We start from the raw sequence: 19737 nt of genomic DNA, 5'->3' as shown, positions 1-19737 counted from the left end.
CCCTTTTAACCAAATGAAATAATCAGATCTCTCACACAATTAGTTGGGTTAATGAAATCGCTAGAGAATGGAACACATAGAACAATCTGGTTTCTACCAGCCAATGAGATTCATCCAAAATGTCACCAAGCTTTGAACAGTCACGTGATATCATTGTCCAATGAGACTGTTTAAAAGGGATGCAGACCAATTTTTATAGAGGCTGTTATAGTAAATGTAGAAATTGCAATAAAAGTAAGGCTAGGATGTGTTTTAAAATTTACTACATTTTTCCAGGTTATTTTCATCTTTTGTTCTCAATTGAACTCAATTCTTTAGTTACTGCAATACAAATTAGTTGAAACTTTCGTAGACTGAAAGGGATAGTACATGGAGTATATTTTTACACCTCATTAAAATCATTAATTAAAACTAATAGTATAGTGGTTTATAAGTTGTTTGTATATTAATAAGCACACACACTAACGGTGTGAACATGTTTAATTAGAATTGGGATGGGAAGAGTTAAAGAAAATATTACTGTGTTGGGACTTTAGTAGACTTCGTTCGTGCCTGCACATTTTTTAACCTTCCACTTAAACTTGATTTGTAGAATATCAGTGATCCGATTTATCACTTGATCAGCAAAAGTATTAAATACATTATATTAAATAAGAAAGTCTTTTGGATGGAAGAACGTTAAAATTGGAACTGCTAAACGAATGAAAAAAGACTAATTGAAACCGGATTCTGGTTCATTCTCTTTCTCGCAGGAGCTGCAACAAACCTGGATGAACACTTCCACACGTCAACGGGGAGGGAAAAAAATCATGAATGCATTTTGGAGGAAAATAAATAATAATAAAAGCATTTGCTTGTATTGAAAATACTCATGGTTTAATAATTTCGAATGTCATGCAGCACTAATTCTTGTTGGGGTGGGGGTATAGAAAGGCCACAGCTCTCCTTTTCTGTTCGCTTTTTATTTGATTCTTCTCAAATCCAATTACTGTAGCCTGAAATCTGAAACCCAGCCACAAAAACTTTCAAGCACTCTTCCGCCATTTTGTTCCAAACTACAAGAGAAGTGAAACAAGTTCAAGTCTACAATATAATCAGTTTATAAGCTTCATTCATTTTTACTCTTCTCCAAAAAAGTGTATACATGGTAATTAAGTTATTAAAATAAGCAGACATGTTTTACTGAAATTACAAATAAAGTTTGTTGAAGCATTGATTTTTTTCATAAAAAGATTAACATTTGAAATAAAATAGTGTCACAGGCACAAAATTTGCATTTTCCCGGCACATTTGTAGTACAGTCAAAAAAGGGACCTGTGAAAGGGCGTGGGGAATTTATTTATAACTATATTTTGTCCCTTAAGTTAATTTTTTGTTTCTTGCTGAAATTAACAGTTTGGAGTGACATTTCGAGTATTTCAAGTCACCCAATAACAAATTAAAAACCCCAACCCTCTCTGTGCAAAAAAATGCATACTCAGTAATGATAACCATGGGAATTGGTTATAAGTTCATAGTTTTGCAGCAAATTGATTTGAGTGACCAAATTTATTTTTGATTGTGTGTTTTTCAAGGCGAGCAAGAATGCTTAGAATAAGTTATCTAACACTTTTTTAAACAAAAGAGAAAGTTAAATAAATAATAAAAAGAGAAAGAAAGTTAAATAAATAATCCCACTTGAGTTTAGAGTAAAGTGAGGAGTCGCTACATCCGGGCACTTTCCCTAGGCAATGAGAGCCGCAGCACCGTTGTTCCTTAGGCAAAGAGAAATAAATTCGCCACCGCTCGCGCCGTTAAATAGTTCCCCCCCCCCACCCTCCTTCCTCGCGCTCCTTTCTCCCTGCCCTCGATTAAACCCCTCCCCGTCCGCGCGACCTGGCCTAAGCGCGTGCCCGTGGAGGCAAGCAACAGAACCAAACGGATAGGCAGGCGCGGGGGGGGGGGGGGGGAAGGAAAACAACGAGACCGCGAGCAGAGCTGGGCGCGGGCACGCGTGGAGTAGGGAGTGTGTTTGGGGGGTGGTGATGGGGATGGGGGGGTGAGGGAGCAGGGATTGAGCGTGAAGCCCAGTAAGTAAGTGAGGAGAGAGGGGCAGGGGCGCGCGCAAAACACAGCCACTTTCTTTTCTTGAGGGAGAGAGGGGAAAAATTGGAAGTTTTCTTTAACCCAGATATCTTTTTAAAAAAAATTAAAAGAAAAAGTAAAATAAATTCCGGCCGTTCGTTTCACACCGAGGTGGTGTTTTCTCCTCAGGATTTCTCTACCCACCCCCCTCCTCCCCCTCTCCTCCTCCTCTCCACCACCTCTTTCCTCCACCCCCCCCCCCTTTCCGTTTTATATTCTCAGTCGATTTATTTTCGGTGCCATTTTATTTTTAAAATCTTCTGATTTCGGCCCCTCTGGTGATAATAATTTGGAGGGGGAAATGTTTTTGAAGTTGTTGTTGGTCGGGCAGCTCACCGCCCCCCTCTGGCTCGGCGGCGGCGCAGAGTGATGAGTCTGGTGGATGGGAGAACTTGTTTTGCCTTCACTCTCCCTGTATCTTTCTGTTTCCCCTTCTCTCTATCTATACATTTTTATATATATTTTATATATAAAGCATATTTATCAATATAAATAAAAAGCAGATATTTATACACATGCGGCCGACCGCGATGTTTAATGGACTTTATTCTCCCTCCTGAAATTATTTCAGGCCCTGTTTTTGTTGAATTGTATTTTTTATACTCTTTTTTGGCTGCGTGAGGAAAGAGGGGAGGGGGAAGAGAAGGGGAGCCGGGTATTTCCTTTTAAAGGGGTGGAGGACAAAAAAGTGAAGGAAAGTGGCGCGGGAAGTAGAGGAGATGGAGTTACAAACTCTGCAGGAGGCTCTGAAAGTGGAAATCCAGTTTCATCAGGTAACCTGGTCTCTTATTTTCATTTATTGTGTGTGTGTATATGTGTTTTAATTTCAGTCAATACCTCTCAACGATACACACACAAGGTACATCTGTTAAAAGGGAATAATTGGCGTGTTTTATTTCATGTTTTAAAAAATAAGTACAATGCACAATTTTGCCTTCACAAACTATTTAAATGTAGGGTGTGCCTTATATTTTAAGTATTTGAAAACTGCATCCAATCAATTTTTGGGGGGATGGGGAGAAACGAGAACAAGTGGATAAATAGTAAAGTACATTCTTGTAATTGAATTATAAATAAAAGTTATGAATTTGCAGAAACTAATTATATAGTTTGCTTAAACAAAAATTAACTTGAATACATATTTTATATGTAAAACAATTCTACTTCTGGTATTCTGGAAGCATTATTCACTTCTAACTGATTTTTGCAGTTAAGTAGAAATTAAGAAAAGGTTTTTTAAGAAGGACTCATCGTTGATCAAGACCATTTATATATAATTTATATCTTAAAGCACTCTGAGATACCTTATAAGAGTCCATATTTGTTGAAGAAAGTAGATATAGTTAGCATAACACTTGACCTCTTCTGGATTGTTTGATAAAACCAGACCCTTGAAATATTCACTGTGGCATAGCCTCCTCTCTCAAGAACATTAACTTTCTCTATTTCATCTCTTCTCCAAACAGAAACTTGTGGCCCAGATGAAACAGGATCCACAGGTATATTTTGTTTTTATGTCCTGTTTACTTTTTCACATGTGGTGTGTTATATAAGTACTGATTTAGTGAATATTTAATTAAAATGCTTTTTCATTCCCAATTATAAAAGCTTTTAAAAATTAAAAAATGTGCAATATGGATTATTTTGTTTATGAAAATCCAATATGGTTCTGGCCTATTCCAAATCCTTAGGTACTTTTAAATTCAGTAAGACAAAGAAAATGAGGTTTTTTTGTTATTTTATCATTTTTTAAAAAATGGCTTTTTGATTTTCTTCCTCTGTACAGTATTCAACTGAAAATGTTGAATGTCTCATTTTCCTAGTATTGGAACAAGACTTGTATTAGTTTTAAGATATTATTGTTTAAATTTTATTTCACAGAATGCTGATTTGAAGAAACAACTACATGAATTGCAAGCCAAGATAACTGCTCTCAGTGAGAAACAAGTAAGGGGAAAAATGAATTTGTGGCTGTTCTGTTCCAGATGGTTGTGTTTTCCCCAGGGATGAGCTCAACCTGGAGGATTATGAATAGTTTTCTGGAAGTTTGTAATGCTAGTGGTGTTGGCTGGTGATGGTTTGGAAAAATAACCTGATAGCCCTAATTGCACCTGTTATTACGGCTGGCCTTTTCAAATTTTGTAGTTTTAAAAATGATGAGAATAGCATATATTTTGAAGTGACAATGTTCTTTATCTAATCATAACCTTTTGTGTTGTACATTTGAAACTCCCTGTTCATATCTCTTCAGTTCCTTTTACTCTAACTCCATCTATAGCTTTTGTATTTCTAATGCACATTAATTATTTTTATTCAAATTATTTTACGAACACCATTTTTGAGGTAGTGTATTTCTCCCACATACTTCCCTCATTCTCACTTTGTCTAGCTTAGTTGTTTCTACCAGGCATTTCTTTTAAGATTTTGCAAGTTTACCTTCTGACCCTTTTAAATTTTTTTTGTACAAGTACAGTAAAGGCTTGGCTTCTCCCTATTTATTTTCCTTATGGCTATATGTGTGAGTGTGAATTGACCCCCCCTTCCCCCCTTATCTCTTTGTTTCTGAGTCTAGGCTCTTTGTGCACGCAGTTTCACATTACTCTCACTCCAGTATTTATAGTATCCTGCTTAAAAGAGATATGTCATGTTCTACGAAGCTGCATCTACATCTGAGTTCACATTATTTTCTTCCACTCCTGAGTAAATTGTATCTTGAGCTGAAATAAAAGATGAAATAAAAATCAGAAATATTTTAAAGGCAGAGAAGTAAAGATCTACAGAAAAGCACTTGTGTTTGAACTTCCATTCTCAAGACTATTGATGTACCTTGTTAATTCTAGAACAGCACCCTTAATTACAATTTTAAATCTCATGTCCTCTTTAAAGCTTTTGTCTGATTTTATTTCTGTAAAGTCAGCCTTCAATCATTGTCATGTGATTAGCTGCCTTAGTAACCATGCGGGCCAACCACCAGTTCAGTGTAGAAATACATACTTGAGTGAGTACTTGGATTTGACGTGCTATTTTTATTGTTTTTAGTTTAAAAGCTGACAATTTTTGGCAAGTTGAATTTGTGCCTAAATAGTTGTGATGCTACTTTGACAACAGTGTCTGTCCTGTTGGGGAAGAGGATTTGATTGTGAAATTTAAACTGTTATTTAATTTTAAGTATAGTGTTGACTTGTAACTTTGCAAAGATTCTGTTTTATTGAAGCATTGATTACATTTTTCCCCTTCCCCACCTTATTTCTGAAGGTCATATAGGACTAATTTTACCTTGATATTACTCGACTGTCTTAATTAGTTTGGCTTTTGTAAAAATCATAATTGGTCAAACATAAGAACTGGCATCAATATTTTTCATTCTGCTGAAGCTGAAATGAGTTGTTTTTAAATAATGACAATTTCTGTAAATAGTTTTTTTAGTTCTAAGCATTGACTATTGGAAACAATTCTGCATTCTCTGCAGAAAGTACTAGATTTACTTTTTCTTTCTCTCAACTGAATTCAAGATTTGTTTATGGTGAACCTGGCAACTCCTAGCAGTTGAGCATTTAATCCTTGACAAGAGGATCCTGATCTTGAGCTCCAGACTTATACTTCGCTGCCTCAGCTGGGCATTTTTACTTAATTCTTTGGCTGCTAAATGTGTACTATATTAGGTGGTGGTGTGAACTTGTCTTACTGAAAACCTACCACCTGCTGGCCAGTTGTGGAATGTAGGGTTGTCCCTGACTGGGGATTTTTAAATCATTGTTATATTTTCCCTCTGGACGTAAATCTTTAGTGCTTTAATTATCTGAGTGTGATTTTTCTTGCAAAACCAACACAAATTGCAAATTTTGATAACCAGTAAAAGATGGGGTTTCTGCTGCGACCTAGAATGCTTCACGTTCCAGGATGGAAAGGAGATATGTAGCAAGTGGTCAAGACCTTTTAAAAACTGTGTTATGTAGGCTAACTGTTTATTATCATTGTGTAAGGCTTGTGAGCACCAACTTGTGGTTATATGGGAGCGTAAGCTTGTTCCCTCTCCCTTGAGTTTCTGAATTTAGCACTGCTTTGGGGGAGAGAAAGTGGTTGCAAAGTGACTCAGAAAATGTCAGAAAAATTGGAAAGAGTTGTTTGCGCATCTTATTGTGCCTTAGCCAGCTCAACGGTAAAATGGAGACATGGTAGGTTGTTGGAGGGGCATGTAGTTTTTGGAGCAAATGGATATATATCTATGATTGATTAAAAAAAAAAGTTTAATACTTTATTTGGAATTCAACAGATGGTTGTCAGTGATAGTATTTTAGATATGTACCTTGCATAAACTTAGCCCTTTACCCTGATGGGGTTAAAAGATGACTTGATGTGAAGTAACTATTGTACTTTGAATCATACTGAATTATGTAAGCCATTACTGTAGTATAACATCTAATAAATTTTAGTGCAGTATGTGCTTCCTCATTTATGAAATTTCTTGATCATATATTCCACCCTTTTTAAGCTTAAAAATATGTAAATGTATATTGAACACAAGTTAATCTTTAGCATTATCAAAAGTGCAAATTTTGATTCCAGAGTTAGGACATTCAGGACTAAAGTGGTATTATATAAATTTTGAAATGCTTTTTTTCCCTGGTTTAGAAGTAACATTGATGTATTTGTTTATCACTTTGGGCGCTGCTGCCTCATAGCTCCAAGGATCTGGGTTTGATTCTGACCTCTGGTATCTGTCTGTGTGGAGTCTGCACATTTCCCGCCCCGTATTTGGGTGGATTTCCTCCGGGTGCTCTGGTTTCTTCCCACCGTCCAAAGATGTGCTGGTTAGGTGGATTGGCTACGGTAAACTGCCCTTTTTGTGTTTGTGTGCACGTGTTGAGTGTGTGCTCTGCAATGGACTGGTGTCACGTCCTGGGTGTACCCTGTTTAATGCCCATTGCCTCTCAGGATAGGCTCCAACTTCCCGCGACCCTGAATTCAATGAAGTGATTCTGGAAAAGTGTGGGAGTCTTTGTAACTTTGTATTGAACTGTGTGTGAGAAATAAAAATGTGGGGGTAGGGTGCGAGAACAAATACATTTATGAAGATTACATCTTCCTAATTGTGCTTTTATTTTCTGTATTTCGTTTCTTCCAATCAGGTGACAAGGTGTTGATTCATTTTCAAAACTTCAGGAAATGTATGATTGGTTAGTAAGGTTGCTCCAAAAGAGTGGAACTGCTGTTTCATTTAATGTGTAGATATTGCAATAACTGAAGTGACAAAGTTTGAAGAGGACAATGGATATCTTGTTAATAAAGCTAGAGAATAATGTGTGGAGAAATTAGGGGAAAAGAGGACTTCAGATGTTAAGTCAGGTGAAGGATAAATGGCTAGAAACTGGAATCCCAAATTGAGATTTCTAATATTTCATTTATAGTCTAGCATAGTGGTGTTTAAGGTTTTAATTTTGTAGGCCACTTAGGTGCATATCATGGAGCCTCAGGCCACATTTAAGATTTGAATTGATGTTCGCTTTAATTTGCATATGTTTCAAGTTGCTGATATGAGTGCATCTTGGTGAAAGCTTTAGGATATATCTACCAATGAGGTGACAGCATTAAAAATAGTCCTTTCAAAATATTCAGATGCACAAAATTCAAATGGAGGAGTGGGGGACCGGGGGAAACAATAACTAGAAATAAGTGTTAGTAGGTCTGAGATACTAGGGTTTCAGGAGCCAGATTCTAAGGCTGCTGTGGATCTTGGATTGCACTAACTGATTTGAAAGCACTTTCGCAGGCAGGTAGTCTGCAGTCTAGAGGACAGGTGCTGTGTTTAACTGCTAATTTGCTCTTTGCATTAATGGCTACTACTGAAGTATTCCTTGTGTGGTAGTAGTCTCAATAGGCCCTGAAGTCAATGACAAGTTAATTGCTGTTAGTGAGGGAAGTTTGTAAATTGCCAGGTGCTGGTAAAATACCAGCTCCGGATCAAGTTTCTTCACTGTCAGAAATTTACTTTTTTAATATACTTTTAACATTTTTGAAATGAAGGGCACACAGAATTTTATATAGTTAAGTATATTGCATATATACTTAAGTAGTTTTGAACTATATAAAATGCATGCATGATTTGTTTTTTGTACACTGTAAACTCCCCACCCCTCCAGCACCCCCCAAACCTGTGCCGCCTTCATATTGCCAAGTGGCAAATGTCAAGGCTAACATCAACCAGAACTCCTGATTCGGTTGATGTGGGAATATGCTCTGTGAGGAATTACGTTTACGATAAAAATACTGCAAGGTGGCTAAAATTTAATGTGTATTACTGGGGAATACTACTCTTTATTTTAAAGCAACCTAGAGAGATTCAGTGGAGCATTTCTAACCCTCTGATTCTTAGGATTGGTTTACTGTTTTGTAACTTTTTTAAGTAATGTGCACAGTGAGCTCCAGGGAAGTGAATTGATTTGATTTAGCTTTTGCAAAAACAACTTTAGATTCCATTTCTCTCGACTACTGAGGTATCATGCATCTGCGTGATGATGTTGACAATAATTGTGATGTATGCTAGTTTATTGAGAAATCATTTTGCACTTAATATGACTGGAATACGTTATATGAAGACTAGCACTTGTGTGGCATACAGGAAATATTTTGCCGAAACCTCTTTGTAAGCCACATGAGTTATACAAGTCATTGACACAATACATATAGCCCATATCTTGCTCTGAGTTGTTTTCAATTCAAACTTTTTTTTAAATTTGGAGTGATTTTTTTTGTGACTTTGTACATTTTATTTTAAGATTATCACAGATTTACCAAAAAATATTGAATTATCAGGATATTTTACAAATTGGAGTTTCACTGTTAGTATTTTTTCCTTACTGCAGCTGTTTTGGCATGAAACTTCATATATATAATGGAAAGGGTCTTGTTTAATTAGACAAGACTGCAGTTTTTTTACTGGGAAGTGTTGTCTTATGACAGGAATAGCATTTTACTAAAATGTGTTGTTGGTTTACAAGGTTGATTCATGTATAATTTATGTTGCTGTTAAAAAGACACTATCAAGTTCCCTAACATCTCAGATTTTTCACAATATTATAGCTAAAGAAAAAAGAGAAAAATGTACTAATATTAACAAGTTTAAGGCATGTGGCATTTCAGGTGCTATATGGTGGGTGAACTTGTTGAGAATATGTTTTATATATTATCTTCTGTGACATTGGGATGCCTAAAAGTGCTGTATAGCTAATATAGTATTTTCAATGCATAGTTACCGATTATAATGTTGGGAAACTTCATATACAGGACATGTGAAAAGCAGTTTGCTTTTGAGTTGAACTGTTGGTGTTTGAAAATGAGGATTATGATGATCTTTTTTGGGTAAGGGTGACTTTAACGTGAAATTTGAAATGCATGTAATTAGAACTGCTACATTACCAGTATTTCATTTTTCTTTACCTTGAACATGGAATTTGACAAGTTATACCCACCAATTTTCGAACCTCTATGGATGTAGGCAACCTCTTGTACACCTTCCAAGTGTCCATTTTTCATATGAGCCTGGATGGTGATGGTACTTTTTCATGATGAATCTTCCAAAATGAGGAATCATCAAATTGATAATATGAACCCCTACCCTACCACTATGTGGAATGGTGGATGGCTGCATGAAATGCTACCAGATTGAATTAATATTTTTCTTATCCTTCCTCTGAAAGCAGAGGGGATGTACTGTCTGGTGTACTATGGAGTCATGAAAATTGAAAGGTACAGGTTTGATTTTTCAGGTCTTCAGAGTTACTTGCCCTCAGTTGATTTAATGCAACGTCAATATGATTGTTCATGGTGCACCTGACCTGGGGACTGGAAAAAATCTGCCAAGGTTCCTTCCTTCACTTGTTTGTTTGTGACTCTTGCATGCTTTTGGGAAACGGGTGAGGACCGGAATGGGCTTGCATGTAAAGCTCCTGTGTTCAAATGACCTATCAACATTGTGTCTAGGTTTATAATTGAACAATGACTATATTGGGGAGAATGTGCTTTCACCCATGTAATTGTACTCCAGTATATGTTCTTACTTTTATTGGAGAATGGTGAAAATTGTAAAATAAATTAAATAAAAAATAATGCTGGTCCTACTTGTGTCAAATACATGTGCTTTAGTTTGCATTACTTTGATTTGTAGAATTAGGAACTTAGGATTTAGGAACGGGAGTAGGCCATTCAGTCCTTCAAGCCTGCTCCGCCATTCAATTAATTCATGGCTGGTCTGAACTCCATCTTCCTGTCTGCCTGCTGCCCCGCCCCCCCCAACTCCAAAATAACTCTTAACTCCGTTGTTGATCAAAAAGCTGTCTAACTTTGCCTTAAATATATTCAATGATCCAGCCTCCACTGTTCTCTGGAGAAGAGAATTCCACAGACTATTGATTCTCTGAGCAAAAAATGTTTTCCTCATCTCTGTCTTAAATAGGAGACCTCTTATTTTTAAACCCTGTCCCCTAGTTCTAGTCTCTCTGGTATCCAGCCCATCAAGTTTCAATAACCTCTAATTCATCTAAACTCCAATGAGTATAGGCCCAACCTGTTCAACTTCAAAACCACAGAATTGTTATGGCACAGGAGGAGGTCATTTGGCCCATTGTGTCAGCACCGGCTCTCCATATGAGCATTATGACTTAATGCCATTCTCCTGCCTTTTCTCTGTACCCTTGCACATTGTTTCTATTCAAATAATCATCCAATGCCCTCTTGAATGCCTGGATTGAACCCTCCTTTACCACACTTCCGGGCAGTGCATTGCGGACTCTAACCACTTGCTGAGTGAAGAAGTTTTTTCTGATATCACATTTGCTTCTTTTTGCAAGTCACTCTAAATCTGTGCCCTCTTGTTCTCTATCCTTTTTCAAGCAGGAACAGTTTCTCCCTATCTACTCTGTCCAGCCCCCTCATGATTTTGAACATCTCTAACCTCTTATCCTTCTCTCCAAGGAAAATAGTCCCAACCTCTCCACTCTGTCTTCATAACTGAATTTTCTCATCCCTGGAACCATTCTTGAAAACCTCTTCTGTACTTTCTCCAATGCATTCACATCCTTCCTATAGTGTGGTGTCCAGAACTGTACACAATACTCCAGCTGAGGTCTAACTAGTGTCTTATATAATCTCCGCATAACCTCCTTGCACTTGTGCTCTATGTCCCTATTGATAAAACCCAAGATAATGTATTTTATTAACTGCTCCCTCCACCTGTCCTGCCACCTTCAATGATCTATGCACATATACACCCAGATTTCCCCTCAGCTGAGGGAAACAGGTCTTTCCTGTCTATCCTATCTGGGTCCCTCATAATCTTGTAAACCTCAATTAGGTGACCCCTCAGCCTCCCCTGTTGTAAGGAAAACAATCCTAGCCTACCCAATCTTTCCTCATAGCTGCAATTTTCAAGCTCTGGCAACATTCTTGTAAATCTCCTCTGTACTCTCTCCAGAGCAATTATGTCCTTCTGCAATGTGGTGACCAGAACTGTGCACAAAACCCCAGCTGTGGCCTAATCAGCATTTTATACAGTTCCAGCATTACATCCCTGTTTTTGTATTCAATACCTTGTCCAAATAAGGGAAAGCATTCCATATGCTTTCTTTACCACCTTATCCATCTGTCCTGCCACCTTCAGGGATCTGAGGACATGCACTCCATGGGGCCTCACTTCCTCAACCCCTCTCAAAATATCCTCCCGTTGAGTATTCCTTAGCTTTGTTTGCTCTCCCCAAATGCATTACCTCACGTTTCCAGATTGAATTGCATTTGCCACATTCTGCGCACTCAGCCAAACTGGAGACAACAGCTATCCTCTTCACTATCAACTATGTGGCCAATTTTTGTGTCATCTGCAAGTTTTCCAATCATGCCTCCCACATTTAAGTCCAAATCATTAATATGTACAACAAATAACAAGGGCCCCAACACTGAGCCCTGTGGAATTCCACTGGAAGCCACTTTGCATTTGCAAAAACATTCATTGACCATTACCCTTATTTCCTGTTGCTGAGCTAATTTGGATCCAACTTGCCACTTTCTCTTGTATCTCATGGGATCTCACTTTTTTGACCAGTCTGCCATGTGGGACCTTGACGAATGCTTTACTAAAATCCATGTAGACAACATCCACTGCACTACCCTCATCAATTCTCCTTGTTAGTTTCTAAAAAAAAATTCAATTAAATTAGTAAGAGACGACCTTCCCATTACACAACCATGCTGACTATCTCTGATCAATCTGTGCCTTTCTAAGCTATAGTTTATCCTGTCTCTCCGAATTGACTCCAACAATTTTCCCACCACTGAAGTCAGTCTGACTGACCTACAATTTTCTGGCCTACGCCTTGCATCCTTTTTAAGTAATGGTAGAACATTTGCAGACCTCCAATGCTCTGGCACCTTGCCTGTATCTAGTGAGGATTGGAAAATGATCCTCAGAGCATCCACTATTTCTTCCCTGGCATCTTCTAACAGCCTGGGATACAATCCATCCAGGCCTGTTGATTTATCCATCTTCAAGGATGCCACTCCCTCTAGTACTTGCTCTCTCACTATGCTTATTGTATCTAATATTTCACACTCCTCCTCTTTAACTAGAATGTCTGCATCATCCTTCTCCTTAGTGAAGATGAGACAAAGTACTCATTGAGAACCCTGCCCATACCTTGAGCATCAGCGCATAAGTTACCACGTACATCCCTGATAGGCTCTCCCTTTCCTTAGATTTCTTGCTCTAAATGTACTGGTAAAACATCTCTGGGTTTTCTTTTATTTTACCTGCCAATATTTTTTTTTATCCTTTCTTAGCTTTCCTAATTTCCTTATTTCTTTTGTTGCTTCATCCTGTACTTTCTATACACCTCTAGGCTTTCTACAGTATTAAGCTTTTTGTGACTGTTAGAAGCACGCTTTTTCTGCATTATCTTGGCCTGTATGCTTCTGGATAACCAGGGGGCTCTAGATTTGTCAGGACAGCCCCTTTTCTTTGTGGGGCATGCCCACACTGTGCTCCTGGAATCTCGCTTTTGAATGCCTCCCATTGAATTGACACTGTTTTCCCTTCCAGTAGCTATATCCAGTCCACTTTCACCAGTTCACCTTTCGGCTTTGTAAAATTAGTCTTCCCCCAATTTAATCGATTGAACCATCTCTGCACTGTTAATGCAGTTATATTGTTCTTCAAATAAGGAGACCAAAACTGTACACAGTACACCAGATGTGGTCTTACCAAGACCCTGTACTGCTGCAGCAAAACTACCCCCTTTTATATTCCGTTCCCTTTGCAATAAGCACCAATGCCCCATTTGTATTCCTAATCACTTGCTGTACCTCCATACTAACTTCTTGTGCTTCATGTACCAGGATACCCAGATCCTTTTGTACCACCGAGTTCTACAGTTTCTCTCCATTTAAATAGCATACTGATTTTCTATTCTTTCTGCTAAAGTGAATAATTGTTTTAAAAACATTTGGTGTAAATTGTGCAAGTCATCTATATATGTTAGATTCCTTGTTCACATTTAGATGTAGTTCAGTAAAGGTGGCTTCTTTGACCTGCATAGTTTGCAGCTGATCCAATACTCTGTTGGAAGCCAAACTGTAGAGTGAAGGGCAACACTAACTGCAAGCAGGATGCATTTCTGGATTTTGATCGATCTTACAAAATGAATATTAATGGACCAATTCTCTTCTATACCTTTAAATCCTTCTTTGGAATATAATGCTTTGTATTTTTTTAAAATTTATTCTTTCATGAGATATGGGCATGGCTGGCTAGGCCAGCATTTGTTGCCCATCCCTAATTGCCCTTGAAAATGTGCTGGCGAGCCACTGCCTTGAACCACTGCAGTCCATTGATATAGGTGTTCTCACACACTGCTGTTAGGAAAGGCATTCCAGGATTTTGACCCAGCGACAGTGAAGGAACATTAGTATAGTTCCAAGTCAGGATGGTGTGTGGCTTGCAGGTGGTGGTATTCCCATGCATCTTCCGCTCTTGTCCATCTAGGTGGTAGAGGTCACTTGTTTGGAAGGTGCTTGTCGAAGGAGGTATTACTAGTTGCTGCAGTGCATCTTGTATATGGTGTGCACTGCTTCCACTGTCTGTTGGTGGAGGGGGCATATGTTTAAGGTGATGGATGGGGTGCCAATCAAGCGAGCGGGTTTGTCCTGGATGGTGTCGAGCTTCTTGTGTTGTTGGTGCTGCACTAATTCAGGCAATTGGAGAGTATTCCATCACATTCCTGACTTGTGCCTTGTAGAGGTGGACAGGCTTTGGGGAGTTGGGAGGTGAGTTACTTGCTGCAGAATTTCCAGCCTCTGACCTGCTTTTGTAGCCACGGTATTTATATGACTAGTCCAGTTCAATTTCTGGTCAATGGTAACCCTCAGGATGTTGATAGTGGGGGTTTCAACAATGGTAATGTCATTGAATGTCAAGGGGAAATGGTTAGATTCTCTCTTGTTGGAGATGGTCATTGCTTGGCACTTGTGTGGCAGGAGTATTAATTGCCACTTACCAGCCCAAGCCTGAATGTTGTCCAAGTCTTAATGCATATGGACATGGACTGTTTCAGTATCTGAGGAGTCTGAATGATAGTAAACAGTCGTCAGTGAACATCCCCACTTCTGAACTCACGACAGTGGGAAGGTTGTTGATGAACTGAAAGTTAGGCCGAGGACACTACACTGTGGAGCTCCTGTAGTGATGCCCTGGGACTGAGATGATTGACCTCCGACAACCATAATCATCTTCCCTTTGTGCTAGGTGTGATGCAAGTCAGTGGAGAGTTTTCTCCCCGATTCCTGCTGACATTAGTTTTGCTCAAGCTCTTTGTTGCCATACTCTGTCAAATGCTGCCTTGGTGTCAAGGGCAGTCATCTCTCCCTCGCTCTCTCTCGCTCGCTCTCCCGCGCGCGCCCTCTCTCGCCCCACCCCGCACCCTGAGTTCAGCCCATTTTTTGTGTTCATGTTTGGACCAAAGCTGTAATGAGGCCACGAGCTGAGTGGCCCTAGCAAAACCCAAGCTGAGCATCATAAAGCAGGTTATTGCTGTGCTTGATAGCACTGTCGATGACAGCTTCCATCACTTTGATGATAGAGTAGGCTGATGGGGCAGTAATTGACCGGGTTGTGTTAGTTCTGCTTTTTGTGGTCAGGGCATACTTGGACAATTTTCTACATGGTTAAATAGATTCCAGCGCTATGCCTGAATAACTTGGCTGGGGTGTGGCTAGTTCTGGAGAGCGCGAGTCTTCAAGTCCTACTGTCAGAACTTTGCCAGGACCCATAGTCTTTGCAGATTCCAGTGCCTTCAGCTGTTTCTTGATATCAAGTGACGTGGCTGAATCGGCTGAAGACTGGAATCTATGATGCTGGGGACTACAGGAGGAGGCTGAGATGATCATCCATCTGCCACAGAAAATAATTGGGCTATTGTAGCTTTAATGACCAATAACTGTAGTTATAGAACAAAAGTTTCAAAATATGTTTGCCTATTTTTAGTGTTTTCTCTTTATAATTTTGGCCTGAATAGACTTGTGATGTTTGCTTTCTCTGCAGAACGTTGAACCTTATTTGCAGCTCCTGTGTGTGAGGATTTTCTTTTGGCATGTATTTGGGTGCTATACTGTCTAAATTATCTGATTCCATTGGCATCTGCTCCTTCAGTGGCATGTACTGCCTACGTATTTATCCCTGTACAACGTGCCACCATGGAAACAATGAGCCTATAACTGGATGGGAACATGCTGCTGCAGCGTAGATTTTGTATATTTCAAAGGAGAATATGTTCCTGATGCTGTTTTCAACAAGCGTTATTTTGCTTCCCTTTTCTGTGGTCTTTGGCATTAATTTAACAAACTAGCTTGTAAAATGTTTGGTTTTATAACATTCAATGATAAAATTGTAATACTATCGGTTCTTTTGCTAATCTTCTGATGATAGGACAGCTTTAAAAGGTGCCTTGTGATTTTAAAGGACTGGTGCAACAGTAGGATTAGATTCATGTTTCTATCTAAACAACAGCAATAACTTGCCTTTAATGTAGTAAAACATCCCAAGGTACTTCATAGGAAACTTTCCAAATAAAATTGGAGTCATGCCCCAAAGGAAATGATCCTTGGGGCAGATAATCAAAAACTTTGTCAAAGAGATCTGTTTAAAGGAGCATCTTAAAGAGGTGTAGAGAGGGAAAAAAAAATTAGGAAGGTAATTCCACAACTCAGGGCCTTGGCAGCTGAAACCCAAGTTGCCAGTGATGGTGTGATTTAAAATTGGGTGGTCAAGAGGCCAGAATTGAAGGAGCACAGATATGTCCAAGTGATGAATAGCTGGAGGAAATTAGAGGTATGGAGGGAAGAGGCCATGGAAAGATTTGAAAACAAGGATGAGAATTGAAAAATTTATTTTTATTAATCGTGAGCCAAAGTTGATCAGTGCGCACATGGGTGATAAGTAAATGGTAATTGGTGTGAGTTAGGACATGAGCATTAGAGGGTTTGGGTGACTTCAGGTTTATGGAGGATATAATATGGGAGGTAGCCAGGAGTGCATTGGAAACAAGCATGAATGGAGATTTCAACAGTGCATGAGCTGAGGCAGGAGTGGAGTAGAACAATATGATGGAGGTGGAAATGGGCAGTCTTAGTGATGACAGGTATTTGCAGTGGGAAGTTCATCTTGGGGACAGTTATACACCAAGGTTGCAAACAGTCTAGCTTTGCTTCAGACAGAAGGATGGAGTCAATAACTCCGGGATTTTTTTAAAATTCACTTTTATTCATTCACGGGGTGTGGACTTTGCTGGCTGAACCAACATTTATTATCCACCCCTAGCTACCCTTGAGAAGGTGGTGGTGAGCTGCCTCCTTGAACTGCTGCAGTTTGGAGCTTGTGTTGGGACCAAATACAATGGCTTCAGTCTTCCCTATATTTAGTTGGAGGAAACTTTCTGCTCATCCAGCATGAATGTCTGACTCAAAAATAAATGCAAAATACTGCGAATGCTGGAAATCTGAATAAAAACAGGAAATGCTGGAAAAGCTCAGCAGGATTAGCAGCGTCTGTGGAGAGAGAGAGACAGAGTTAACATTTCGAGTCCAATCTGACTTTATTTCGGATTGTTTCCCTCTCCACAAATTAGTGTCTGCTGAGTTTTTCCAGTGCTTTCTGATTTTATTCTGGATGTTGGACAATTGCATTACTCAGCTTAGTTACAGAACCAGTGCTGTTCCTACGAAAGCAGTTCTTTTCTCTCCAAAACAGCAGAACTTGGTATGAGGTACCCATGAAGGAGCACATACAGTGTCTATAAAAAGTTGATTTTTGATAACCACAATACCATTGAACGTTACAATAACTTGAATTTTTTAATGCTTTTAAAGTATAGAGCATTCCAAGATGCTTTGTAAGAAGTAGAAGGAATTTGAAAAGCTGACATAACTTAGATTTGTAAAAGATTGTTGAAGGTAAAGAGAAAAATAGACAGGTGGAGATGCTTATAGAATGGGTTGTAGAATTGGTTTGAGGTAGCTGAGGTTCTGCCTCTAATGGTGGTTTAAAGTGGGAAGGGTTGGGGGTTGGTGGTGGGAAAGGAAGGCCAGAGACTGAATGGGGGTATTGGAAGAAATGTATTTCTAGAGAAGATTACAGAAATTGGTTGCGCAAAGGCATGGTAGACCTTGAAGATTCAGGAAAAAGAAAACCTCATTTATTTTAGCAAGTGGTGGTGCTTTGGACCATCCTGGGGGCATACAAGCCCAGAAAAATTGTTACAGTTTGGCTCTCCAGTAATTCAATCTTGGTTAAGGAATTAACTGATATACGAAAACCAAAGGAGGTTACCATTGCAGCTTGACACTGTCCAAGCTGCTTGATTGAATGTATATCCTGTAACTCAATACCAGACATCTTTTTTCATATGTGTAATACATTTAATACTTATTTTAAACTTTCCACAAATTGTGCTTAGTTATTGTGATGATTAAAGGAGAATAAAAGTTTGGGCAATTATTTTTCTTTTGCATTATAAAGCAACACTGCCAGTTTTTGAAAAGGATCTTTTTTTAAATTCATTCATGGGATGTGGGCTTTGCTGGCTGGGCCAGCATTTATTACCCAACTCGAGTTGCCCTTGAGAAGGTGGTGGCGAGCTGCCCACTTGAACCGCTGCAATCCATGTGGTGTAGGTACACCCACATTGCTGTTAGGAAGGGAGTTCCAGGATTTTGACCCAGCGACAGTGAAGGAATGGCGATATATTTCCATGTCAGAATGGTGAGTGACTTGAAGGGAAACTTCCAGGCGGTGGTGTTCCCAATTATTTGCTGCCCTTGTCCTTCTAGATGGTAGTGGAGTTGGAAGGTGCTGTCGAAGGACCCTTGGTGAATTCCTGCAGTGCATCTTGTAGATGGTACACACTGCTTCTACTGTGCGTCAGTGCTGGAGGGAGTGAATGTGGTGCCAATCAAGTGGGCTTATTTGTCCTGGATGGTGTCAAGCTTCTTTAGTGTTGTGGGAGCTGCACTCATCCAAGCTAATGGGGAATATTCCACCACACTCCTGACTTGTGCTTTGTAGATGGTGGCCAGGCTCTGAGGAGTCAGTAGGTGGGTTATTTGTTGAACGATTCCTAGCCTCTGACCTGCTCTTGTAGCCACAGTATTTATGCTGCTAGCCTAGTTCAGTTCCTGCTCAATGGTAACCCCCAGGATGTTGGTAGTGGGGTTTCAGTGATTGTGATGCCATTGAACATCAATGTTGGATGGTTGGATTCTCTCGTTTTAGATGGTCGTTGCCTGACACTTGTGTGGCACGAATGTTGCTTGCCACTTGTCAGACCAAGCCTGGATATTGTCCAGGTCTTGCTGCATTTGGACATGGGCTGCTTCAGCATCTGAGAAGTTGCGAATGGTTCTGAACATTGTGCAATCATCAGCAAGCACCCCCCACTTCTGACCTTATGATGGAAGGAAGGTCATTGATGAAGCAGCTGAAGATGGTTGGGCTGCGGATACTACCTGAGGAACTCTTGTAGTGATGCCCTGGAGCTGAGATGACTGACCTTCAACAACAACCATCTTCTTTTGTGCTAGGTATGAGTCCAACCAGTAGAGAGTTTTGCCCCCGATTCCCATTGACTCCAGCTTTGCTAGGACTCCTTGATGCCACACTCTGTCAAATGCTGCCTTGATGTCAAGGGCAGCCACTCTCACCTCTCCTGAGATCAGGAGCTGATTGTCCCTGGCAGAAACCAAACTGGACGTCTGTGAACAGGTTATTGCTAAGCAAGTGCTGCTTGATAGCACTGTTGATTCCCCTTCCATTACTTTACTGATGATGAAGAGTAGATTGATGGAGCGGTAGTTGGCCAGGTTGGATTTGTTCTGCTTTGTGTGTACAGGACATACCTGGGCAATTTTCCATATAGCCAGGTAGATGCCAGTGTTGTAACTGTACTGGAACAGCTTGGCTCGGGGTGTGGCACGTTCTGGAGCACAAGTCTTCAGTACTATTGCTGGAATATTGTCAGGGCCCATAGCCTTTGCAGTATCCAGTGCCTTTAGTCATTTCTTGATATCACGTGGAGTGAA

The 19737-nt window shown here is 39.6% G+C and overlaps 1 protein-coding gene across 5 annotated transcripts in view; it reads left to right on the top strand.

The window, feature by feature from the left end:
• The first annotated feature begins 2067 nt into the window (after positions 1 to 2067).
• phf21ab (PHD finger protein 21Ab) overlaps positions 2068 to 19737 on the top strand; it is a 356360-nt gene continuing 338690 nt past the window's right edge. For 3 of the 5 annotated variants that reach the window (XM_041197194.1, XM_041197191.1, XM_041197193.1), the window contains exons 1-3: positions 2068 to 2897; positions 3591 to 3623; positions 4006 to 4071. In XM_041197194.1, coding sequence (XP_041053128.1) covers positions 2844 to 2897; positions 3591 to 3623; positions 4006 to 4071 — 153 coding nt within the window. In that variant the 5' untranslated portion in view covers positions 2068 to 2843. The remainder of the gene's footprint in view (positions 2898 to 3590; positions 3624 to 4005; positions 4072 to 19737) is intronic. The other 2 variants (XM_041197195.1, XM_041197190.1) reach the window with 2 other exon arrangements.

This window comes from Carcharodon carcharias, chromosome 10, assembly GCF_017639515.1.
Source record: "Carcharodon carcharias isolate sCarCar2 chromosome 10, sCarCar2.pri, whole genome shotgun sequence".
Classification (NCBI taxonomy): domain Eukaryota; kingdom Metazoa; phylum Chordata; class Chondrichthyes; order Lamniformes; family Lamnidae; genus Carcharodon; species Carcharodon carcharias.
This window is presented reverse-complemented; position numbering and strand designations above follow the sequence as displayed.